Here is a 16,157-nt window from a genome sequence, read left to right as displayed (position 1 = left end):
GTCTACATCAGACGGAACTAATGCACCCCTCAGACTCTACGGTTCTGATATGCCTAGACCTACTGATTTCTGGCGTGCTGCCTTTCACCCTTTATAGCTGAGCTGAGCCTGTCAAACCTCAATTCCCCCAATGTCAGCAGTCACAATGTCGGACCCGCCAACGGAGCCCGCGCCTCTACAGAATATGACAACAGATGTCCCTACCATCGTCGAACCAGATGTAGACGCAGAAGAACGCGGCCGACTCAAGCGACGTAGGCAGTCGTCACAACACTCTCCACGCCGTGCATCCTCACCATCTCGTGGCCACGATCGCCGCAGCGGCTCCCGATACAGAGAGCATCACCGCAAACACCACCGACCTTCGTCTCCGACGTCTTCTATCTCTCCGCCGACATCCGCTCAGAAGAAGACTAGAAGGCGCAGTGATGCCGAGCCGGATCATACATTCCGGGGGCGGGCTCGCAACAGAAGCGGTAGCAGAGGAAGGACTAGGAGTCCATTGTTAGAAGCCGATGATGCTTGCGTCGAAAGCGACGAAGATGAAAGGAGATTCCGAAAGAGAAGTGCACCGCCCAGTCGGCACAGGGGTGAAGAGACGGATGAGGGTGGTGCGGTTCGGCGACAGAGAAGTTATCCGAACCTCTATAGGGAAGACAGGAGAGACTCCAAGGGCGAAGGCGAAGGCGAAGGAAAGACGCACGCAGTGGACATTGTGAACTTGACAGAAGCAAGCGCGGCGGTGCCCCACTTGACGGACTAGCGACTTTGATATGTTTGGCCTGTGTGTTGGAGAAATGCGGCGATTGGGATAAGTTTACTATGGTAGTGTAGTCTATGTCAACTCTTAGTGTCTAGGATTGTAGTGTATAATTTTGACTGGTAGTTATCCTCCACGTCGCGACTGACCACGGCACGCGACAGATGTTCTCGTGTCCCACCAAGGTGACGATGGCGTGGCTGTGCGCGTGTTTACACCAAAGTGTACGTGGCGCATACAGCACACAGCGATGCAGTGCTGGAAGCTCTACGATATTGCAGCAACTGATCAGGGCCTTGTCTGCAGGTACCGATGGCATCCGAAGACTCCGGACTGCTCACATCAGCATCGTCGTCGCCGTCTCGAAGCTTCCATACCGAGGCGCAACAAAACCGCCCCACCCCCGCGGCGCTACCAATCATTGAAGCTTAAGTCCGCCATCACTTCCGTTGACTAACCTGCAGCCTCACCCCCTCTATCGCCTAGTCACTGACCCCGTTATGCCTCCGCCAGGCAACGAATATGCCGCCGAGCAGCTTAAGAACTCCGGCAACAAGTGCTTCAAGAATGGCGACTATGAAGAAGCTGAGGCGCTGTACTCGCAGGCCATCCAGAAGAACTCAGCGAACCCTCTGTTGTTCACGAATCGCGCGAATGCGAGGCTGAAGCTGGAGAAGTGGGAAGGTGTGATTGATGACTGCATACGGAGCATCGAGTTGTTGAAGGACAACATGAAGGCCTTCTTCTATCTCGGTATGCTTTCACCCTCTGCGCAGATGCGCCAAGCACTGCAACAGCACATTCAAGGCTAACAACAGTGCAGCACAAGCCCAACTCGCCATAAACCACCCCAACGAAGCTCTTTCCTCAAGTCTCATGGCCTACGAACTATGTACCACATCGGCGCAACAAACCTCAAACGCAGCCACCATATCTGCCCTCGTTCTAAAATGCAAGAAAGCTAAATGGGATATCCGCGAACGAGAACGGATACGGCGGCGCGGCGATCTCCTCTCCGACCTTGAATCGATGCTAGAGACACAATTCAAAAAGGACATGGATGATATCGAAGCACGCATGGAGACTGGGGAAACTAGTCGATCAGACGGGCAGGAAGAGAAAGCAGAGCGCAAGACGGAATTCGAGAAGAAGCGCGATGATCTACGGACCGCCTTTGCTATATCAGATCCGGAACATCAGCAGAAACGCGAAGTACCAGATTACCTCGTTGATGGCATAACATTTGAGATTATGCATGATCCCGTTGTTACCAAGAACGGCAGATCGTATGAGCGGGCTACGCTGATTGAGCATCTCAAACGGAGTCCTACAGACCCGCTGACGAGAGAGACACTTACGATTGGTGATCTGAGACCAAACATAGCACTCAAGGAGGCTTGTGAGGAATTCATGACGGCCAACTCCGGATGGGTTTATGATTGGTAGGTTTGCGAGACTTCATTGGTCCGCGTGTATTGTGGTAGGTATGTCGAGTGGAGGGATCTAGAGTGCAGGGCGTAGAATATGTGCGCTGACAGCATCTTAGTGAGGATGGTGAGGTAGATCCCGATGCGCGATGGGCGCACCTATCTTCAACTTGAGATCTAACCCCAACCTAAGTGTCTGAAAGAGATTTATAATATCTGCACCGGATGGCGTTTGTTGGATATCCTATCGTTATGCTTGCACACTTGTCAGCGATGGTCGTAGTTCTATACCCACAGCTACTCAGAATCTCTTTCTTCTCTGTTCTCCTTTCTCGAAGACAAGCTCGTATTGTGGCGCAAGACAGCGCCCGCATGGTTCTTGCGGCTTCCCCACAAAGGAAACTTTTTCGGCATGTCAATCTAATGACGCTTTTGGAAGTTTACACTTTTGAAACATCTAGCGCTCAGACATCCACATCGGCTAGTCGATCATTCGGTCCTGCCTTGCTTACGTACGCACTATATTGGCCTATAAAGCCCCACACTACTGTATGACTACCCCAGTAGTCTGTAGTGAGCGGAGTGAAGTCTAGGGAGATGTTCCGAGTGGTCACCATAGCTATACTAGATTGAGATCTAACCCAAGTCGAGAAGCCGAAGCTTCACCACGTATCCTAGGAAAGCCTTGTTAGGCAACAAAGTCATCGCGGTTACGCGGTCATACATGCAGGTGTTATACAATGTTGCGACTAGTGTCAGACGTGGAATGATGGGGTAAGATTATATGATGTGAGCCCAGGTATCCAAGACCTTCTATCCTGCCCATCATATAGTTTTACTGTATCCTTCTCCGGTTTTGTCTCTTCTGATACTCCAACAACTCATCATGAATGCACCACGCCTTACTCCTTGGTCGCCGCCTATCAATGAACTCCTTCCGCATACGTTATTTAGGCTTGCGGCTCAGAACCCTTCCGCTACATACGTAGAATTCCCCAACGACCCGAACAGGATTGAAGACGGGTATCGTAAAATCGCTTTCGCCGAAGTAGCCAATGCCGTTCATGCAATAGCATGGTGGATCGAAGAAAATGTCGGGAAGTTGAGCGAAGAAGAGAAGACTGGTGAACAGACGTTGGTGTACATGGGGCCGAATGATATACGTTATGCAGTGCTTTGCCTAGGAAGTGTGATTGCAGGTTACAAGGTAGGCTTCCCTTGAACGTTGAAGACTAGGGAGTGGACTCAACTGACCATGACAAAAGATGCTCTTCCCTTCGCCACGTTATGGAGCTGAAGCACTGGTGAAACTGATAGAGAGCGTGGATGCGGAAGTCATGCTAACACCGGAGGTACCAATACCAGTCGTAGAAGGAGTCCTATCGAAGAGATCCATGAAGACACTCCAGATACCAGGTGTAGAGCAGCTTCTCAAGTCGGCCGCAGAACCATATCCATACAACAAGACGTTTCAAGAGCATAGCAAAGAACCATTGATCTGCCTTCGTACGTATACACGTTGTCGTCCTGATCTTCCAGATCCTAACCCCACATTTCAGATACATCTGGTACGACCGGCTTCCCGAAACCCATACTCTGGACCCATGAGTGGGCAAACAGCGCAGGACGAAGCATGAACCTTGACGCACCCCCAGGCTATGACCTGCAGGAAGAGCTTCTTTACAGTAGGAAAGAAGGGAGAGGCAGGCGAATAATGCTCCTTTTCCCTCCATTTCATGCTAGTGGCGTGATCGGAATGGTCCTGTTTCCCCTGACAATCGGTGGGACGGTAATCTATCCACCAACATGGACGACGCCCGAAGCGGGCGTGGAAGGCGCTCTGAAGGCGCTAGACGTTATTGCCGCACGAGACGGAGGCGTGGCGACAGACTGTGTGGCACTAGTGCCTCCCTTGTTCGAGTATCTGGGCAAGAGTCCAGAGGCCATACGTAGGATAAGCCAGAGAACACGACAAGTAGGTTGGGGTGGCGGTAGCGTGAGTCGAGCCGCAGGAGAATCCGTGGCAGCGCAAATGTCCATTTTGAACTCCATGGCGTCAACGGAACTTAGTATCTGGCCCACTATTCGTCCAAGCGGTACTGATCTATCGCAAACCGCATATTGGGAGTACACCACCTTCCACCCAGCCTCCAATATCCGGTTTGACCCTGTTTCCACATCTACAGACGGCACCACACTATACGAAGCCGTTATGATCCGGAATAATGGAACAGAGCATGATGGCTATGTCCAACCCATCTTCTCAATCTTCCCAGATGCAAAAGAGCGACGACTCGGGGATTTGTTCACGCAACATCCCCGAAACCCAGAGCAATGGAAACACTATGGCCGTGCGGATGATCTTCTGGTTTTTCTCACGAATGAAAAGTTCTTTCCAACGGCGGCGGAACAGAGAATTGCGAGCCACTCTGGTGTCGCGGAGGTGGTGATGGTGGGTACAAGGAGGCCGGTAGCTTCATTGATTATGAGGCTGGAAGATGGCGTGCAGGTGAGTGATATCTGGAGTGTGGTGGAAGATGTAAACAAAGACTCGCCTGTGTATGCACGCGTGGGCAGAGAGATGATACTAGTCGTGGAAGAACCGTTCCCAAAGACGGCTAAAGGGACAGTGCAGAAGAAGGCTTTGTTGGAAATGTATGAAAAGGAGTTGGATGCTTTGTATGCAGGTAGTAGCTAAGCGCTCCGAGTATGCTAATCTATTCTTACGCGTTTCCGCTCAACTGCTGCTTCCATCCCGCTGGACACGTACCAGTACATGCCAATCCACTGTCGCTGTTCATGTTTGAACACAGTATCTTCGCAGTGCCTCCATTCTTAGGCTTGCTAGATGTGGGCGTACCACGTCAGTGTATGTCTCATATGCAGTTCGTACAGGCACACTTACATATCAATGTTCTTAAACTTCAGACCCGTGCAAGGTACTCCGCGACTGCAATAAATCGCTGCAGCCACGTTGTATCTTGAAGTGCCTGTGATGTTCTCCCACGTAATGTCGCTAATCTTTAACCGACTCGAGTCGCAGTTTTGGTAACTGTAAATACAAGGCGAGACGTAGATGGGTTGATTAACGTCTTGAAACTTGATATTACGGAAGGTGACGTTTTTGACATGGCCTTGACCGGGATACGTCTTGATCCAAGCTGCGTTGGAACTATGAATTGCAGTAATGTCTTCGAAAAGTACATTGTCAACCGTCTCAGGAACGTTAGTAGGGTTTCCCATTGATCCGATGACCATGGCACCGGACTCGTAACAGGTTGCGTTTTTGACGTAAATGTTCTTGCTGTTACCTTTGACCGATATGCAATCCTTTGGAGATATTAGAACTACAACGGAGGAGAGGAGCATCAAGGCTTACATCGCCGCATGTCACAACCCAATTTTTGAGCACTATGTCTTGTGAGTTCCAGCTATCGAAGCCATCGGTGTTGACAGTGCCCCATTGTGAAGACGAAGTGGCGTTCATGTCGAGGTTTGTCATGGTGACGTTCTGCGAGTAGGCGACAAACGTGTGCCTGCTCTGTCAGCAATATGTTCATGTGCAGAATGGTACTTGTTGCTATCTTGTTGCAAACGTACCAGAATTGTGACTGTCTCCAAGTGATTCCATCAATCCATACATTCTTCGCTTGCCAGAGTGTCAAGCTGATCGGCCGACCAGCCATATTGCTTCCATCACGATTTGCGTCATACCACTTCTGCCCGTTGCCAAAGAAAAGCGCTTCGCCGTGTCCCTGTAGAGTGAAGTTCTCGCCCCCTAGGCGGAACGCTGTACTTCGCTGAGCATACGTCACGCCTACACTATTCTTGACCCAATATTGAATATCATCGCTCCAGGTCAGTTTGCCGCGAATAGAGATGTCGCAGTTCTTCAGGTTCAAGACGTCCATTACTTTGGCGATGGTATAGTCACCTTTTGTGACTTCGATCTGACCGTTTTGTCCGCATTGCTTGAAGGCGTCCATCATGTAAGGACTATCATCCTTGGAACCGGACGGGGTAACTGTACAAAGGGAGCCAGTTTTGGTCATCCCAGCCAGCGCTGGGACGATAAGAAAACATAGATGGAGAAATTTGAGCTGAAGCATTCTGTCAATTTTAGAGAGATTCCTGTATGTCAAAGAGCAGAGGAGAATAGCTAAGATGGTCAAGCTTTATGAATGCTTGTTTTGTGGGACCATGGCTCCCCGCAAGCACGTAGGATCATGGTTTAACGTCTATACGCCTGCAGTGAACTGACTAGTCTTTACACACGGTTTGGGAAATGCGATCGGTGCAATATTCTTGAGAGTCGTAGTTTCTCCATATGAGTAGGTGTAACACCACCGGGTCTTGTTCGGCTCTTGAGCTACGGGTAATCTAATAGATGAGGAGGCCAGGGTGATGCTGTGGGGAACGAGTGACTGCTTCAAGAGAAATTGGTAGCAAAGTGGCCATGTGACGAGATGGTCTTGGAAGGAGAAGATATGGGTGGTTGCCAAGCCCACGTCATTGGTGGTTTCCGAACTTCCTTTGACGGGTCCAACTCGGCATCTTCATCTCGACAAGGCGATTGCGCAGCCATTGAGCGTCGCATGGGCTGCCTATTACGCTCTTTACCATGAACACCGCCGCCCACATCCGTGCCTTGCGCGTGCGGCCCTCGATACCACGCTGCCGCCCCTCTCACCGCGCGTTGCAGCACCCCACAAGACGTGTCACGACAGCCACCGAGGCCGCGACCAACGTTCGATCGACGGGCACTCGCACCAAGAACCTCGTGTACGGTACCCTTCTGGCGCTCGGTGGTACGTTTGGCTACCTATACGCCACCGACACGCGCGCAAGCATCCACGAATGGCTCGTTGTGCCAGCACTACGCCTGATATACCCAGATGGAGAGGAGGCGCACCACGCTGGAACGCACATGCTCAAGGTGCTGCATAGCTTCGGCTTGAACCCCAGAGAACGTGGCGTGGCTGATTCACGGGGCGATCTGGCTGTCGAGGTCTTTGGACACACACTGAACAACCCGATTGGAACATCTGCCGGCATCGACAAGGGCGCCGAGGTACCAACACCGCTATTCGAACTTGGAGCGGGAGTAGTAGAGGTCGGCGCTGTTACACTACTGCCGCAAGAAGGCAACCCAAAACCACGCGTCTTCAGGATCCCCAGCCAGAACGCGCTCATCAACCGCTATGGATTCAATTCCGAAGGCGCCGAGCTGGTTGCTTCGAGGTTACGACAACGTGTCAGGGAGTTTGCCTACCACGCCGGGCTTGGACTAGATGACGACGCAGAGCGCCGGGTCCTCGACGGCGAAGCCGGTGTTCCACCTGGTTCGCTGCTCAAGGGACGTCTCATGGCTGTCCAGGTTGCGAAGAACAAGACGACCTCCGAAAACGATATCGATGCTGTAGTGCGCGACTACGCGACTGCCGTGGGCCATGTCGGAAAGTACGCTGATATTCTCGTCGTCAATGTCTCCTCACCTAACACGCCCGGCCTTCGCACTCTCCAGAACGTCGAGCCCTTGACACGACTACTCTCTGGAGTTGTAGGAGCAGTCAAGAAAATCGATCGCAAGACAAAGCCTGTTGTCATGGTGAAAGTCAGCCCAGATGAGGACACAGAAGAGCAGGTATCTGGCATCTGCGAGGCCGTCTGGGACTCGGGTGTCGACGGCGTCATCGTTGGTAACACAACGAAGAAGCGACCAGACCCCCTGCCCAAGGGCTACTTGCTTCCTGAATCAGAGGCAAAGCTGCTTCTCGAGCAAGGCGGATACTCGGGACCACAAACCTTCGAGCGCACACTTGCCCTGGTCAGCAGGTACAGAAAAGCACTCGACGAAGGCCCCAAGCATGTCGCACCGCCATCTGACGCCTCATCCACCTCTACCGGTTCCTCAATGACCAAGCCAACGCTCGACCTTGACCAACCGGCCCCAACAGACCTCTCCTCCAACGTCGACGACCTTTCTGAATCGGCACCTACCATGACCCTCCATTCTACACCCAAGACTGCACCTGCACCAAACGCACCACGCAAGGTCATATTCGCCACGGGCGGCATCACAAACGGACGCCAAGCAAGAGAGATTCTCGATGCTGGAGCGAGTGTGGCACAGGTATATACTGCCATGATCTATGGCGGTGCTGGCACAATCAGCAGGATCAAGCAGGAGATGAGGGATGACGCAAAGGAGCAAAAGACAATAACGAAGCGGTAGCCAATAGATGAGAGTAGGTAGAGGATTCTATGTTCAAATATTGACTTTGACAGATATGTTTCAGGTGTATGGATAACAGTAGATCTACCAAAACCACGTCTCTCCGAACAAGCGTACACGGAAGACAAGTCCCCTCTGTCATGTGTTTTTGCGTCAATTTTATCCTTCAATACGAGGGTATCACTGATTGGTCCTCAGCAGCTACTCGTGAGGCATGTATCCTCTATATACAAGCTGTATGTAAGATGTTTGTAGACTTTATACATCGAACCTTATGTATGTTGCATAGCTTTCGCTCGCAATCAGAACAAACACCATTGCGCCACCCACGGAAACAGAATTTCCTACCTGTAGCAAGACCGACCTAGCTCTAAACGGACACGCTGAGAATGCGCGGCATCGTCGGGCTTGCTCAACCAACGCCGTATAGCCCCTATACGCAACGAGCTACCCCAAGTGGGCCTTTGCGAGCTCGTGCCTCCTTGCAGAAGAGAATTGAAAACAAAATTACTTTTCGATACCACCAGAAACAGTATTCCAATACCTGATCGCGACTCATCGCGCGGAAAATTGCGCGAGAAGAATCTTATCCATACTGTACTTTCTAATGATCAAGCTGACGACTAGGGCGCTAGCGGAAACAGCTGTGGTCATGATGAAGACCGAATCGAAACCTTTCATATACGACGATAAGATGGCACTCTTCTGGGGAGAATCGGCCATAGTACGTAGGACGAAGATATATTGCTCGGAGTCGTGAGCGATCGATGTAGGCAGACCAAGCTCAGAAAGTTTGTCTGACATTGAGTTCGAGAAAATGGTTCCTGCGAGCTTGGATGAGTCAGCATCGTGTAGGGGAGTCAGCTGACGGCTGAACTTACGGCAACACCGAGCGGCATTCCTAGACTTCGGAGAAAGCCGTACATACTTGCGGCCATCGCCGCGTCTTCCGGCTTGGAAATAGCCTGGATGCCAACATTGAGGCTTGTAAGTACCATGCCCATGCCAATACCAAGGACGGCAAGGAACACTGAGGTAATCACAGTTGTCGAATCCACATCGAGAAGGATTTGCAATCCGCAAGCAAGCGTAGTGATGACCCAACCACCCCAGATTGCCCATCGAAATCGTCCTAGGCGCGACGTCAAAACTGAAACTGCGACAGAACTAGGCACTGTGAGGAGGCAGACAGGCAGCATATCAACACCTGCTTGAGTTGGATATCTGCCCCGAACACTCATGTCGTAAAACGGCCAGTAGTATAAGGTGGTGAAGAGCTTGATACGTCAGTATGTGTCTGGGTAACAATTAGATATGAACTTACGAGCAGGCCGTTGATCAGCGAGTTGTAGAAAGCGGCAATCGCGCTCCAGCTGCCAAAAACTGCCAGCGGCAACAGGGTGTGCTCCTTCCTGTAAACCTGCCATAAGAAGAACAGAGCAATCCCTACCAGTCCCGCAATGATGGGCGCAAGTGTTGCAGCTGAGTCCCACGGATGTTGAATACCGCCCCAAGATATTCCAATGAGCAAGCTTGTCATGCTGCCAATGAAGAGCATCGCACCCAGCCAGTCAACTCGCTTGAGTTTCTCCTGAAACGTGAGCTTCGACGTTGCATCGAGGTGGACGAAGAAGATTGCTACAATGAAGCCGATTCCACAAAACGGGTAATTGATGTGAAATGCCCATCGCCAAGTGGTGCTTTCGACAAGTTTACCACCAACTACTGGACCGACGATCGATCCAATACTCCAGCAACCAAGAACCATGGAGAAGTACTTCGGGCGCTGTCTCAAGGGAACAATGTCGCAAAAGATAACTTGCGTCAACGTTATGATTCCGCCGCCGCCGATTCCTTGGATGCATCTCCCTCCGAGCAACGTAGTGAAGTTGTCCGCGACGGAACATAGGATGGTACCTGTCGTGAAGAAAAGTAGCGAGGTGATGAGAAGTTGTTGACGACCAAAGACAGCGGAGACTGATGCAATGACTGGTTGAAAGATGGCCGAGGTGAGTAGATACGACGTTCCTGTCCAGAAAGCTTCAGCAGCGGTACCGTTCAGCTTCTGGGCAATTACCTATACATTATTAGCACATCTTGAAAAGGGAGAAGGATAGAGTTTTCAACTGACAGGTAATACCGTGACCAGGATTGTAGCATCCAGCGCCACCATCAACGATATGAAGCTCAAGCTGACCATGATGAGCAGCTCTTTCTTTTGCGGTTTCCACATATCAGGCGTCTGCATCTCGCCCTTCGCTTCGATGTTGCTTTCAGACATATTGCCAGCTACCAAGAATGTGTTGCCAGGTACTGGACGCGTGTTGTACGAGAATGCAGGCTTTTCGAGCGAGTCTGATCCGCTGTCAACATCTATTGCACAATTAGTAGAGGACTCTGTTGTAAGTTTACGCTCTCTGTGAAATATATGCCAAAGCTGCTAAGAACTGGACACAGGTAAACTCCAAATTTATGGCCACTGATTTCAGCCAACATCGCTTCGGTTATACGGTCCGCATAACATAGCTGTACAGGATATGTTACTGTGACATGCGGCTGGACTGCGTGGCATGGATGTAAGACATGCTTACCTCTAGTAAAGCCGGTGGGGCTGTATCCAAATGCACTGGGCTGCTCGCTGTATTCATCGGTAGGAGTACTGCATAATGACTCCCAATTCTTGTCGGCCTCATTGTGATGGGTTGTGACTGTCCTGATCATCCTTGGGGGCGAGATGAACGAGCGAGTACTGGTCAAAGGAATGCTTGGCGTGGAGACAGGATGGGTACAACAGTATCGTCGGAGCTAATTAGACAACAGCGGTGTGTGTGTCGACCTAGCTACCGACATTGACCTTCAGCTGACGGATTGAAGTACGGCGAACGCCCCCCTTCTTCTACGGATGAGGCTCATCCCGAAAGTTATAGATCCCGTGGATTGAGGTTGCTGCTTAGGGCATTGACCGTTTCATACAAAGAACGAGCGCGCACTTGGCTAAGCTATCCTAGCTATCCGCAAAGAAAAGCAACTGCACTCGGTTAAGGTAGCCGTGGCGCATCTCAACTTGGTTGCGTTTGTTGATCTGAGGATTGTTGTCACCGATCAGCTGCATCTGGCATTTAGATCACCACCTGCTCTTGGTTGAATCGAGGCCAATGTATACAAAAATAACCGCTAAAACGGCTCGGGTGACATCAGGACAGCTAATGTAATCTGCATACACGGAAACCGCCTTCTACGTTATCAGCTGGCAGTATCAGCCTTACGCGTCAAATTGGCCAATCATAGCGCTCGATCTTGGCACTATAGCTAGCTTCGGCTTGCGATCCGCGCCACGGGGGTGCGGCTCCACACCACCAGACGACCATGTTTCGTGCAACCCAAAATGTGGCTTGCATGCCAAAAGCACATGGTGACCGCGCCAGCACTCTGAAAGGGTTGCATAAGCCTCACAGACATCAAACGCTCCTGAACACTCGCCTAGGGGCTTTTTAGTATTGGAGAGCCGTCCCAACGCATGCAACGGCGCCGGCAAGGGAACCGTGGCTGCGCATTCTCCGTCGCAAGTCGGAGGGCACGCATTCTGTCTCCTTTGAGGCTTTGGTCAACTGCTGCAGCCGCTCACTGACCCTCCCCTGAATAGGAGAAGGCAAGCGACCTGGATGAAATTCAATGCGACGTCAATCGATAGTACGAAAACATTTGCGTTCAGCACCCCTAAGCTTTGCAAAGGAAATCGGCGCGGACCCGATCGCAGATTGTCAGCTTGCTTCTGACGTGTAGCATCACGATGCCATTCATGCGGCATGGCGTAACCACCAGCCTCGTTGCTTTATTTAGAGTTTGAAATTGTAGTAAGGGCATGTGAAGCCTCAACATGGTTATACATAAGCGCGTGTCACAAACAGGCACGGATGAAGTCCTAGGAGGACAGTACTACGTTCTCCAAATCTACATCTCGAATCAGTCGAACCGTTGGCAGCAGTCTCACTATTTCCGGAACCAGGGCTCACTTTATCATTCAGTATAATGGCAAACAACAGAGGAAACAACGACACGATCCCAGGCTTCGAACTCATTGCTCCATCAATATGGGAGCTTGATCCGAGATCCGCATCCGTCTTTCCACGTCTCTCTTCGAACGACCTTACAGCACCGTCACTCATCCTGCTGTGCACTTGGACAGGAGCCCAAAATCGATACATCGCCAAATATACAGCAGAGTACCGAGTCCTCTTTCCATCGACACGTATCATGGTCATCACTACCTCTGCGAAAGATCTCTGCTTCAGAAACTCGGCACGCAAACAGTGGCGCATGAGACCGGCCATAGAATGCATTTCCAACTACCAATATCTGCCCGAACAAACGCCCGGAGCTGGTATCCTACTACACGTCTTCTCCGAAGGTGGAAGTAACAAGGCCTGTGAGCTAGCAGAAGCTCACTACAGGTTCACCGGAATGCGACTTCCCGTTTCAGCAATATGTTTAGACAGCACACCGGGTCATCCACGATACTTACGATTATGCGAAGCGCTTAACAAGTCACTGCCACAAATCCCAGTCTTACGGCATATCGCCATATTATTCGCTAGTCTAGTCTTGGGCTGTATATGGATGTTATACATTGGTATCAAAGGATTCGAGAACAACGTCATCAGCCGAACCCGACGACGAATTATCGACCCTACCTATTTTGATCCCTCAGCACCACGTTGTTACCTGTACTCAAAGAGCGACACGCTGATCGCGTGGCAAGATGTATCCGAACACGTGGAAGAAACCGAGACCGCTGGTATACCCGTTATAGACATTCCATTTGAGACTAGTGAGCACGTTGGGCATGCGAAGGAAGACCCGCTGCGATATTGGGATGCAGTCATGACGACGTGGCAACAAGCACAAATCAGGGAGAAGCACACACCCCATCTCACATTTTCTGAGACGGGTTGTGTGGTCTTGGACCTGCCAAAGTTTCCGGAATTCTCGGAAAGGGAGTGGAAAGATACCGACTCGTTGCGCAATTTTTTAGAAGTTATGCGGTGGTAAAAGGAGGATAATTTGTTTGACGCTTTCTTTTCGATATACCCCTCTCGCGTTCAACGCAATCCTATATTTTAATTGCTTAATCCTATAGTACGAGCTCAGAGCTGAGACTTGCGCCTTTCATGCGTTGTCTCTACAGTCTCATGTATTTTAGATATGCAACAAGATACGAAACAACTGTACATGTCTCACTGAGCACCATCTTGTGTCCGAGTAATAGCACGGGTGAACATGCTATGGAATACCTGCAGGTATGCAGGTCTGCGTTCCTGTGGCATTACTTTTGGTGCCTCAATAGCTCTAGAACTCTACAGCCCTAGAACTCGTTTATCAAATCAGATGCCAAGATACGGGTCGTCTGGATCTGATAATGAGACACCGCCAACCAGGTAACCGGAAATAATTTCCTTTGATGCGTGCTGTCAGCTGTGGACTATCACTGCCGGACGCGCCTAGCGTAGGATCTAGCGTGAGGCTGGCTCTCAGCCTATGGAAGCTACTCGGCACCCACCGCAGTTCCACAAACAACAAAAACTCGATATTATGTTCTATTGAATTGTGCTGTTTCTTTCAGGCTCGAAGATCGATCTTTAGCTGATGGTACCGATGCGCCGACGGATTTGATGCACATTGACGTCTTACCAGTAACTCTACAAGGCTTATCGTAAGCTGATACGCCCTGTTCGCTAACCTCCAATCATTCAACTTGATTTATATTCCCGGACTACTACATAGCCTTTCTAGCACCGTTCGACAGTATCCTGTCTAGATGCACAGCCGACTCGTAGTCATTCAATACGGAAGGACGAGATAGACGAGATGTTAGATGCCCAATGGTCAGCATCCACATGAGTGCGGCCTTGAATCCCGCTATTGAGATCCAACGAAAACTTTCCGTTTGGCTATGATCCTTGGCTGCCTTTTACGCAGTCATCATGCAAAGGCTTAGCCACCACCACCATCCACAAAACAAAACAAGACAGCATTCTTGGCACCACGTCTCTGGCATTGTATTTGAAATGGGAACATATGCCGAGATATCCACTTGATAGTGGCGGTTCACATGTGAGATTGCTTTGATGACGATACTGGAACGCAAAGCTCGCACGTGGAGTCTAGATAGCCCCAGATAGGGCAGCCCAAATCCTTGCAGATCTACAACGCACAAGTGTTACCATCGCCGGAATTGGAAAATGGAGAGCGAGCGGCAAGAAGACTTACACCGATAGAAGCAGCGAAGGATTCAGTAACACGTATAGACTGAAATTCGGAGTTTGTGAGGTCTCCAATGATTAAGAAAATTTGTATAGACTGATGCAGTAGCTTCTTGGGGGGTCAAGGAATAAGCCATGAATGACAAGACCTGGCGGTCAACAGAGGACGTTCATGTGATCGGCTTGGTCAAGAATTGTCGTTTGCCTGCATCCTTGCGAAAAGTGTTCGGGTCAACGTCGGCGCACATACAACCTATCTCGTACAAGAACGCGTTTCTGATTTCCTCCATCTTTTAGTACTACTACATCGAGTGAATGGCAACCATCAAGTCACTACCAAGCCTCCTGTACGTCATTCCACTTGAGAGTCTAATCTTCGAGAGTTATGATCGCCTGCTACTCGGAAGATCATGTACTTGCATGTCTAGTTCGAAGACATATGTCTATCGCATGTGGTTCAATCCTGAATACAACCTGTACATGTCTCGAGGAGATCATCTCGTTGTGCGTACGAGTGCTAGGTATAGATTCTCATCGCTTCAAACCATCATTCCGCATCAACCTCGGATTTGAAGTCGAAAATCGAATCGCCTCAAGCCATTATTACTCCTAGTCTTGCATTTGTGATTATGTTTGCGAATTTTCACGAAAGAAAGGCATTCCCTTCGGTTGGGGGTTGTTCGGCTTGCGGTGCCTTGGTAGGTGTTGGTGGCTCGCCACTTCTGAGTACAAATCAACGAGGCTGTCTGATAAATAGCATAACGCACATGGGTCTAGTCCGAATGCCTGACGATCAATCAAATAAAGTGTTCATGAGATGGTGTTATTGAGCTCCTGAAGATGAGGTTCGTCGGTTGGAGGGCATTGACTATTGTCAAGGGATTGTGGTGCTCAGCCAATCACAAATCTGTATCAGTGGCAATTCTCTTATTGGTCAATCTCCAACCAATCAATCTACTATCATCCGAAAGGTTCGCGAATAATCGCTCATTTTCTCCCGTCTAACTCTTCTAGTTTCAATTCATCAGAACTTCAGTTTCCATCAATCTTGCTTTGCAGAAACCTTGGAGCAGGCCCAGCAGCCTCATCCGCGTAAGAGAAGTGCGCGGCAGTGATTGTCAGCGTTCCGACGCAAACTAGGTCGCCTGTAGCACAGTATACTTCCAAGTCATCACTGGGGTAGCTGGGAATACCACCACGGTTCTGGGCGTTTCGAGTATAACCAAAGAGGACGACGCCCTTGACCTGATCGCGAATGGTAGTAGACAGCTTGGGAATAGCTCCCGCTATAACCGCTGTACCTTGACTGCTACGACGTTAGTACGAGACAGAGTTGCTAACAATCAACCCAAACTGATGAGACTGACTGACTGACTGATTGCTTGGCAGTCAGTTCAGTGTCAGTTTAGAGCTCTCGTCTTATCAGTCAGTTCAGTTTAGAGCTCTTAAACTGACTGGATTGACTGATATAAGAT

General features: G+C 50.2%; 6 protein-coding genes across 6 annotated transcripts; 4 read left to right on the top strand and 2 right to left on the bottom strand.

Annotated features, from left to right (window-relative positions):
• Positions 1-1,260: 1,260 nt before the first annotated feature.
• Positions 1,261-2,361, top strand: J4E82_004679 (uncharacterized protein; the record flags this gene model as incomplete). The annotated part of the gene is made up of 3 exons (XM_051730955.1): positions 1,261-1,513; positions 1,584-2,202; positions 2,307-2,361. The coding sequence occupies 3 exons, from the start codon at positions 1,261-1,263 to the stop codon at positions 2,359-2,361; spliced, it is 927 nt and encodes a 308-aa protein (XP_051589162.1).
• A 712-nt stretch (positions 2,362-3,073) lies between these two features.
• Positions 3,074-4,885, top strand: J4E82_004678 (uncharacterized protein; the record flags this gene model as incomplete). Its single annotated transcript, XM_051730954.1, has 3 exons — positions 3,074-3,394; positions 3,453-3,693; positions 3,747-4,885. 3 exons carry the CDS (start codon positions 3,074-3,076, stop codon positions 4,883-4,885), a joined length of 1,701 nt encoding a protein of 566 aa, XP_051589161.1.
• Positions 4,886-4,910: 25 nt separating this feature from the next.
• J4E82_004677 (uncharacterized protein) lies at positions 4,911-6,239 on the bottom strand (the record flags this gene model as incomplete). Its single annotated transcript, XM_051730953.1, has 4 exons — positions 4,911-5,031; positions 5,093-5,517; positions 5,567-5,723; positions 5,788-6,239. 4 exons carry the CDS (start codon positions 6,237-6,239, stop codon positions 4,911-4,913), a joined length of 1,155 nt encoding a protein of 384 aa, XP_051589160.1.
• A 569-nt stretch (positions 6,240-6,808) lies between these two features.
• On the top strand, positions 6,809-8,422 carry J4E82_004676 (uncharacterized protein; the record flags this gene model as incomplete). The annotated part of the gene is made up of 1 exon (XM_051730952.1): positions 6,809-8,422. The coding sequence occupies one exon, from the start codon at positions 6,809-6,811 to the stop codon at positions 8,420-8,422; it is 1,614 nt and encodes a 537-aa protein (XP_051589159.1).
• A 555-nt stretch (positions 8,423-8,977) lies between these two features.
• Positions 8,978-11,143, bottom strand: J4E82_004675 (uncharacterized protein; the record flags this gene model as incomplete). Its single annotated transcript, XM_051730951.1, has 5 exons — positions 8,978-9,253; positions 9,304-9,699; positions 9,747-10,499; positions 10,554-10,795; positions 11,014-11,143. The coding sequence occupies 5 exons, from the start codon at positions 11,141-11,143 to the stop codon at positions 8,978-8,980; spliced, it is 1,797 nt and encodes a 598-aa protein (XP_051589158.1).
• Positions 11,144-12,451: 1,308 nt separating this feature from the next.
• On the top strand, positions 12,452-13,836 carry J4E82_004674 (uncharacterized protein; the record flags this gene model as incomplete). The annotated part of the gene is made up of 3 exons (XM_051730950.1): positions 12,452-13,467; positions 13,560-13,719; positions 13,789-13,836. 3 exons carry the CDS (start codon positions 12,452-12,454, stop codon positions 13,834-13,836), a joined length of 1,224 nt encoding a protein of 407 aa, XP_051589157.1.
• Between the last annotated feature and the right edge of the window lie 2,321 nt (positions 13,837-16,157).

The sequence above is a fragment of the Alternaria postmessia genome (genome assembly GCF_024291825.1).
Source record: "Alternaria postmessia strain BMP 2775 chromosome Unknown scaffold_23, whole genome shotgun sequence".
In the NCBI taxonomy this organism is placed as follows: Eukaryota; Fungi; Ascomycota; class Dothideomycetes; order Pleosporales; family Pleosporaceae; genus Alternaria; species Alternaria postmessia.
This window is presented reverse-complemented; position numbering and strand designations above follow the sequence as displayed.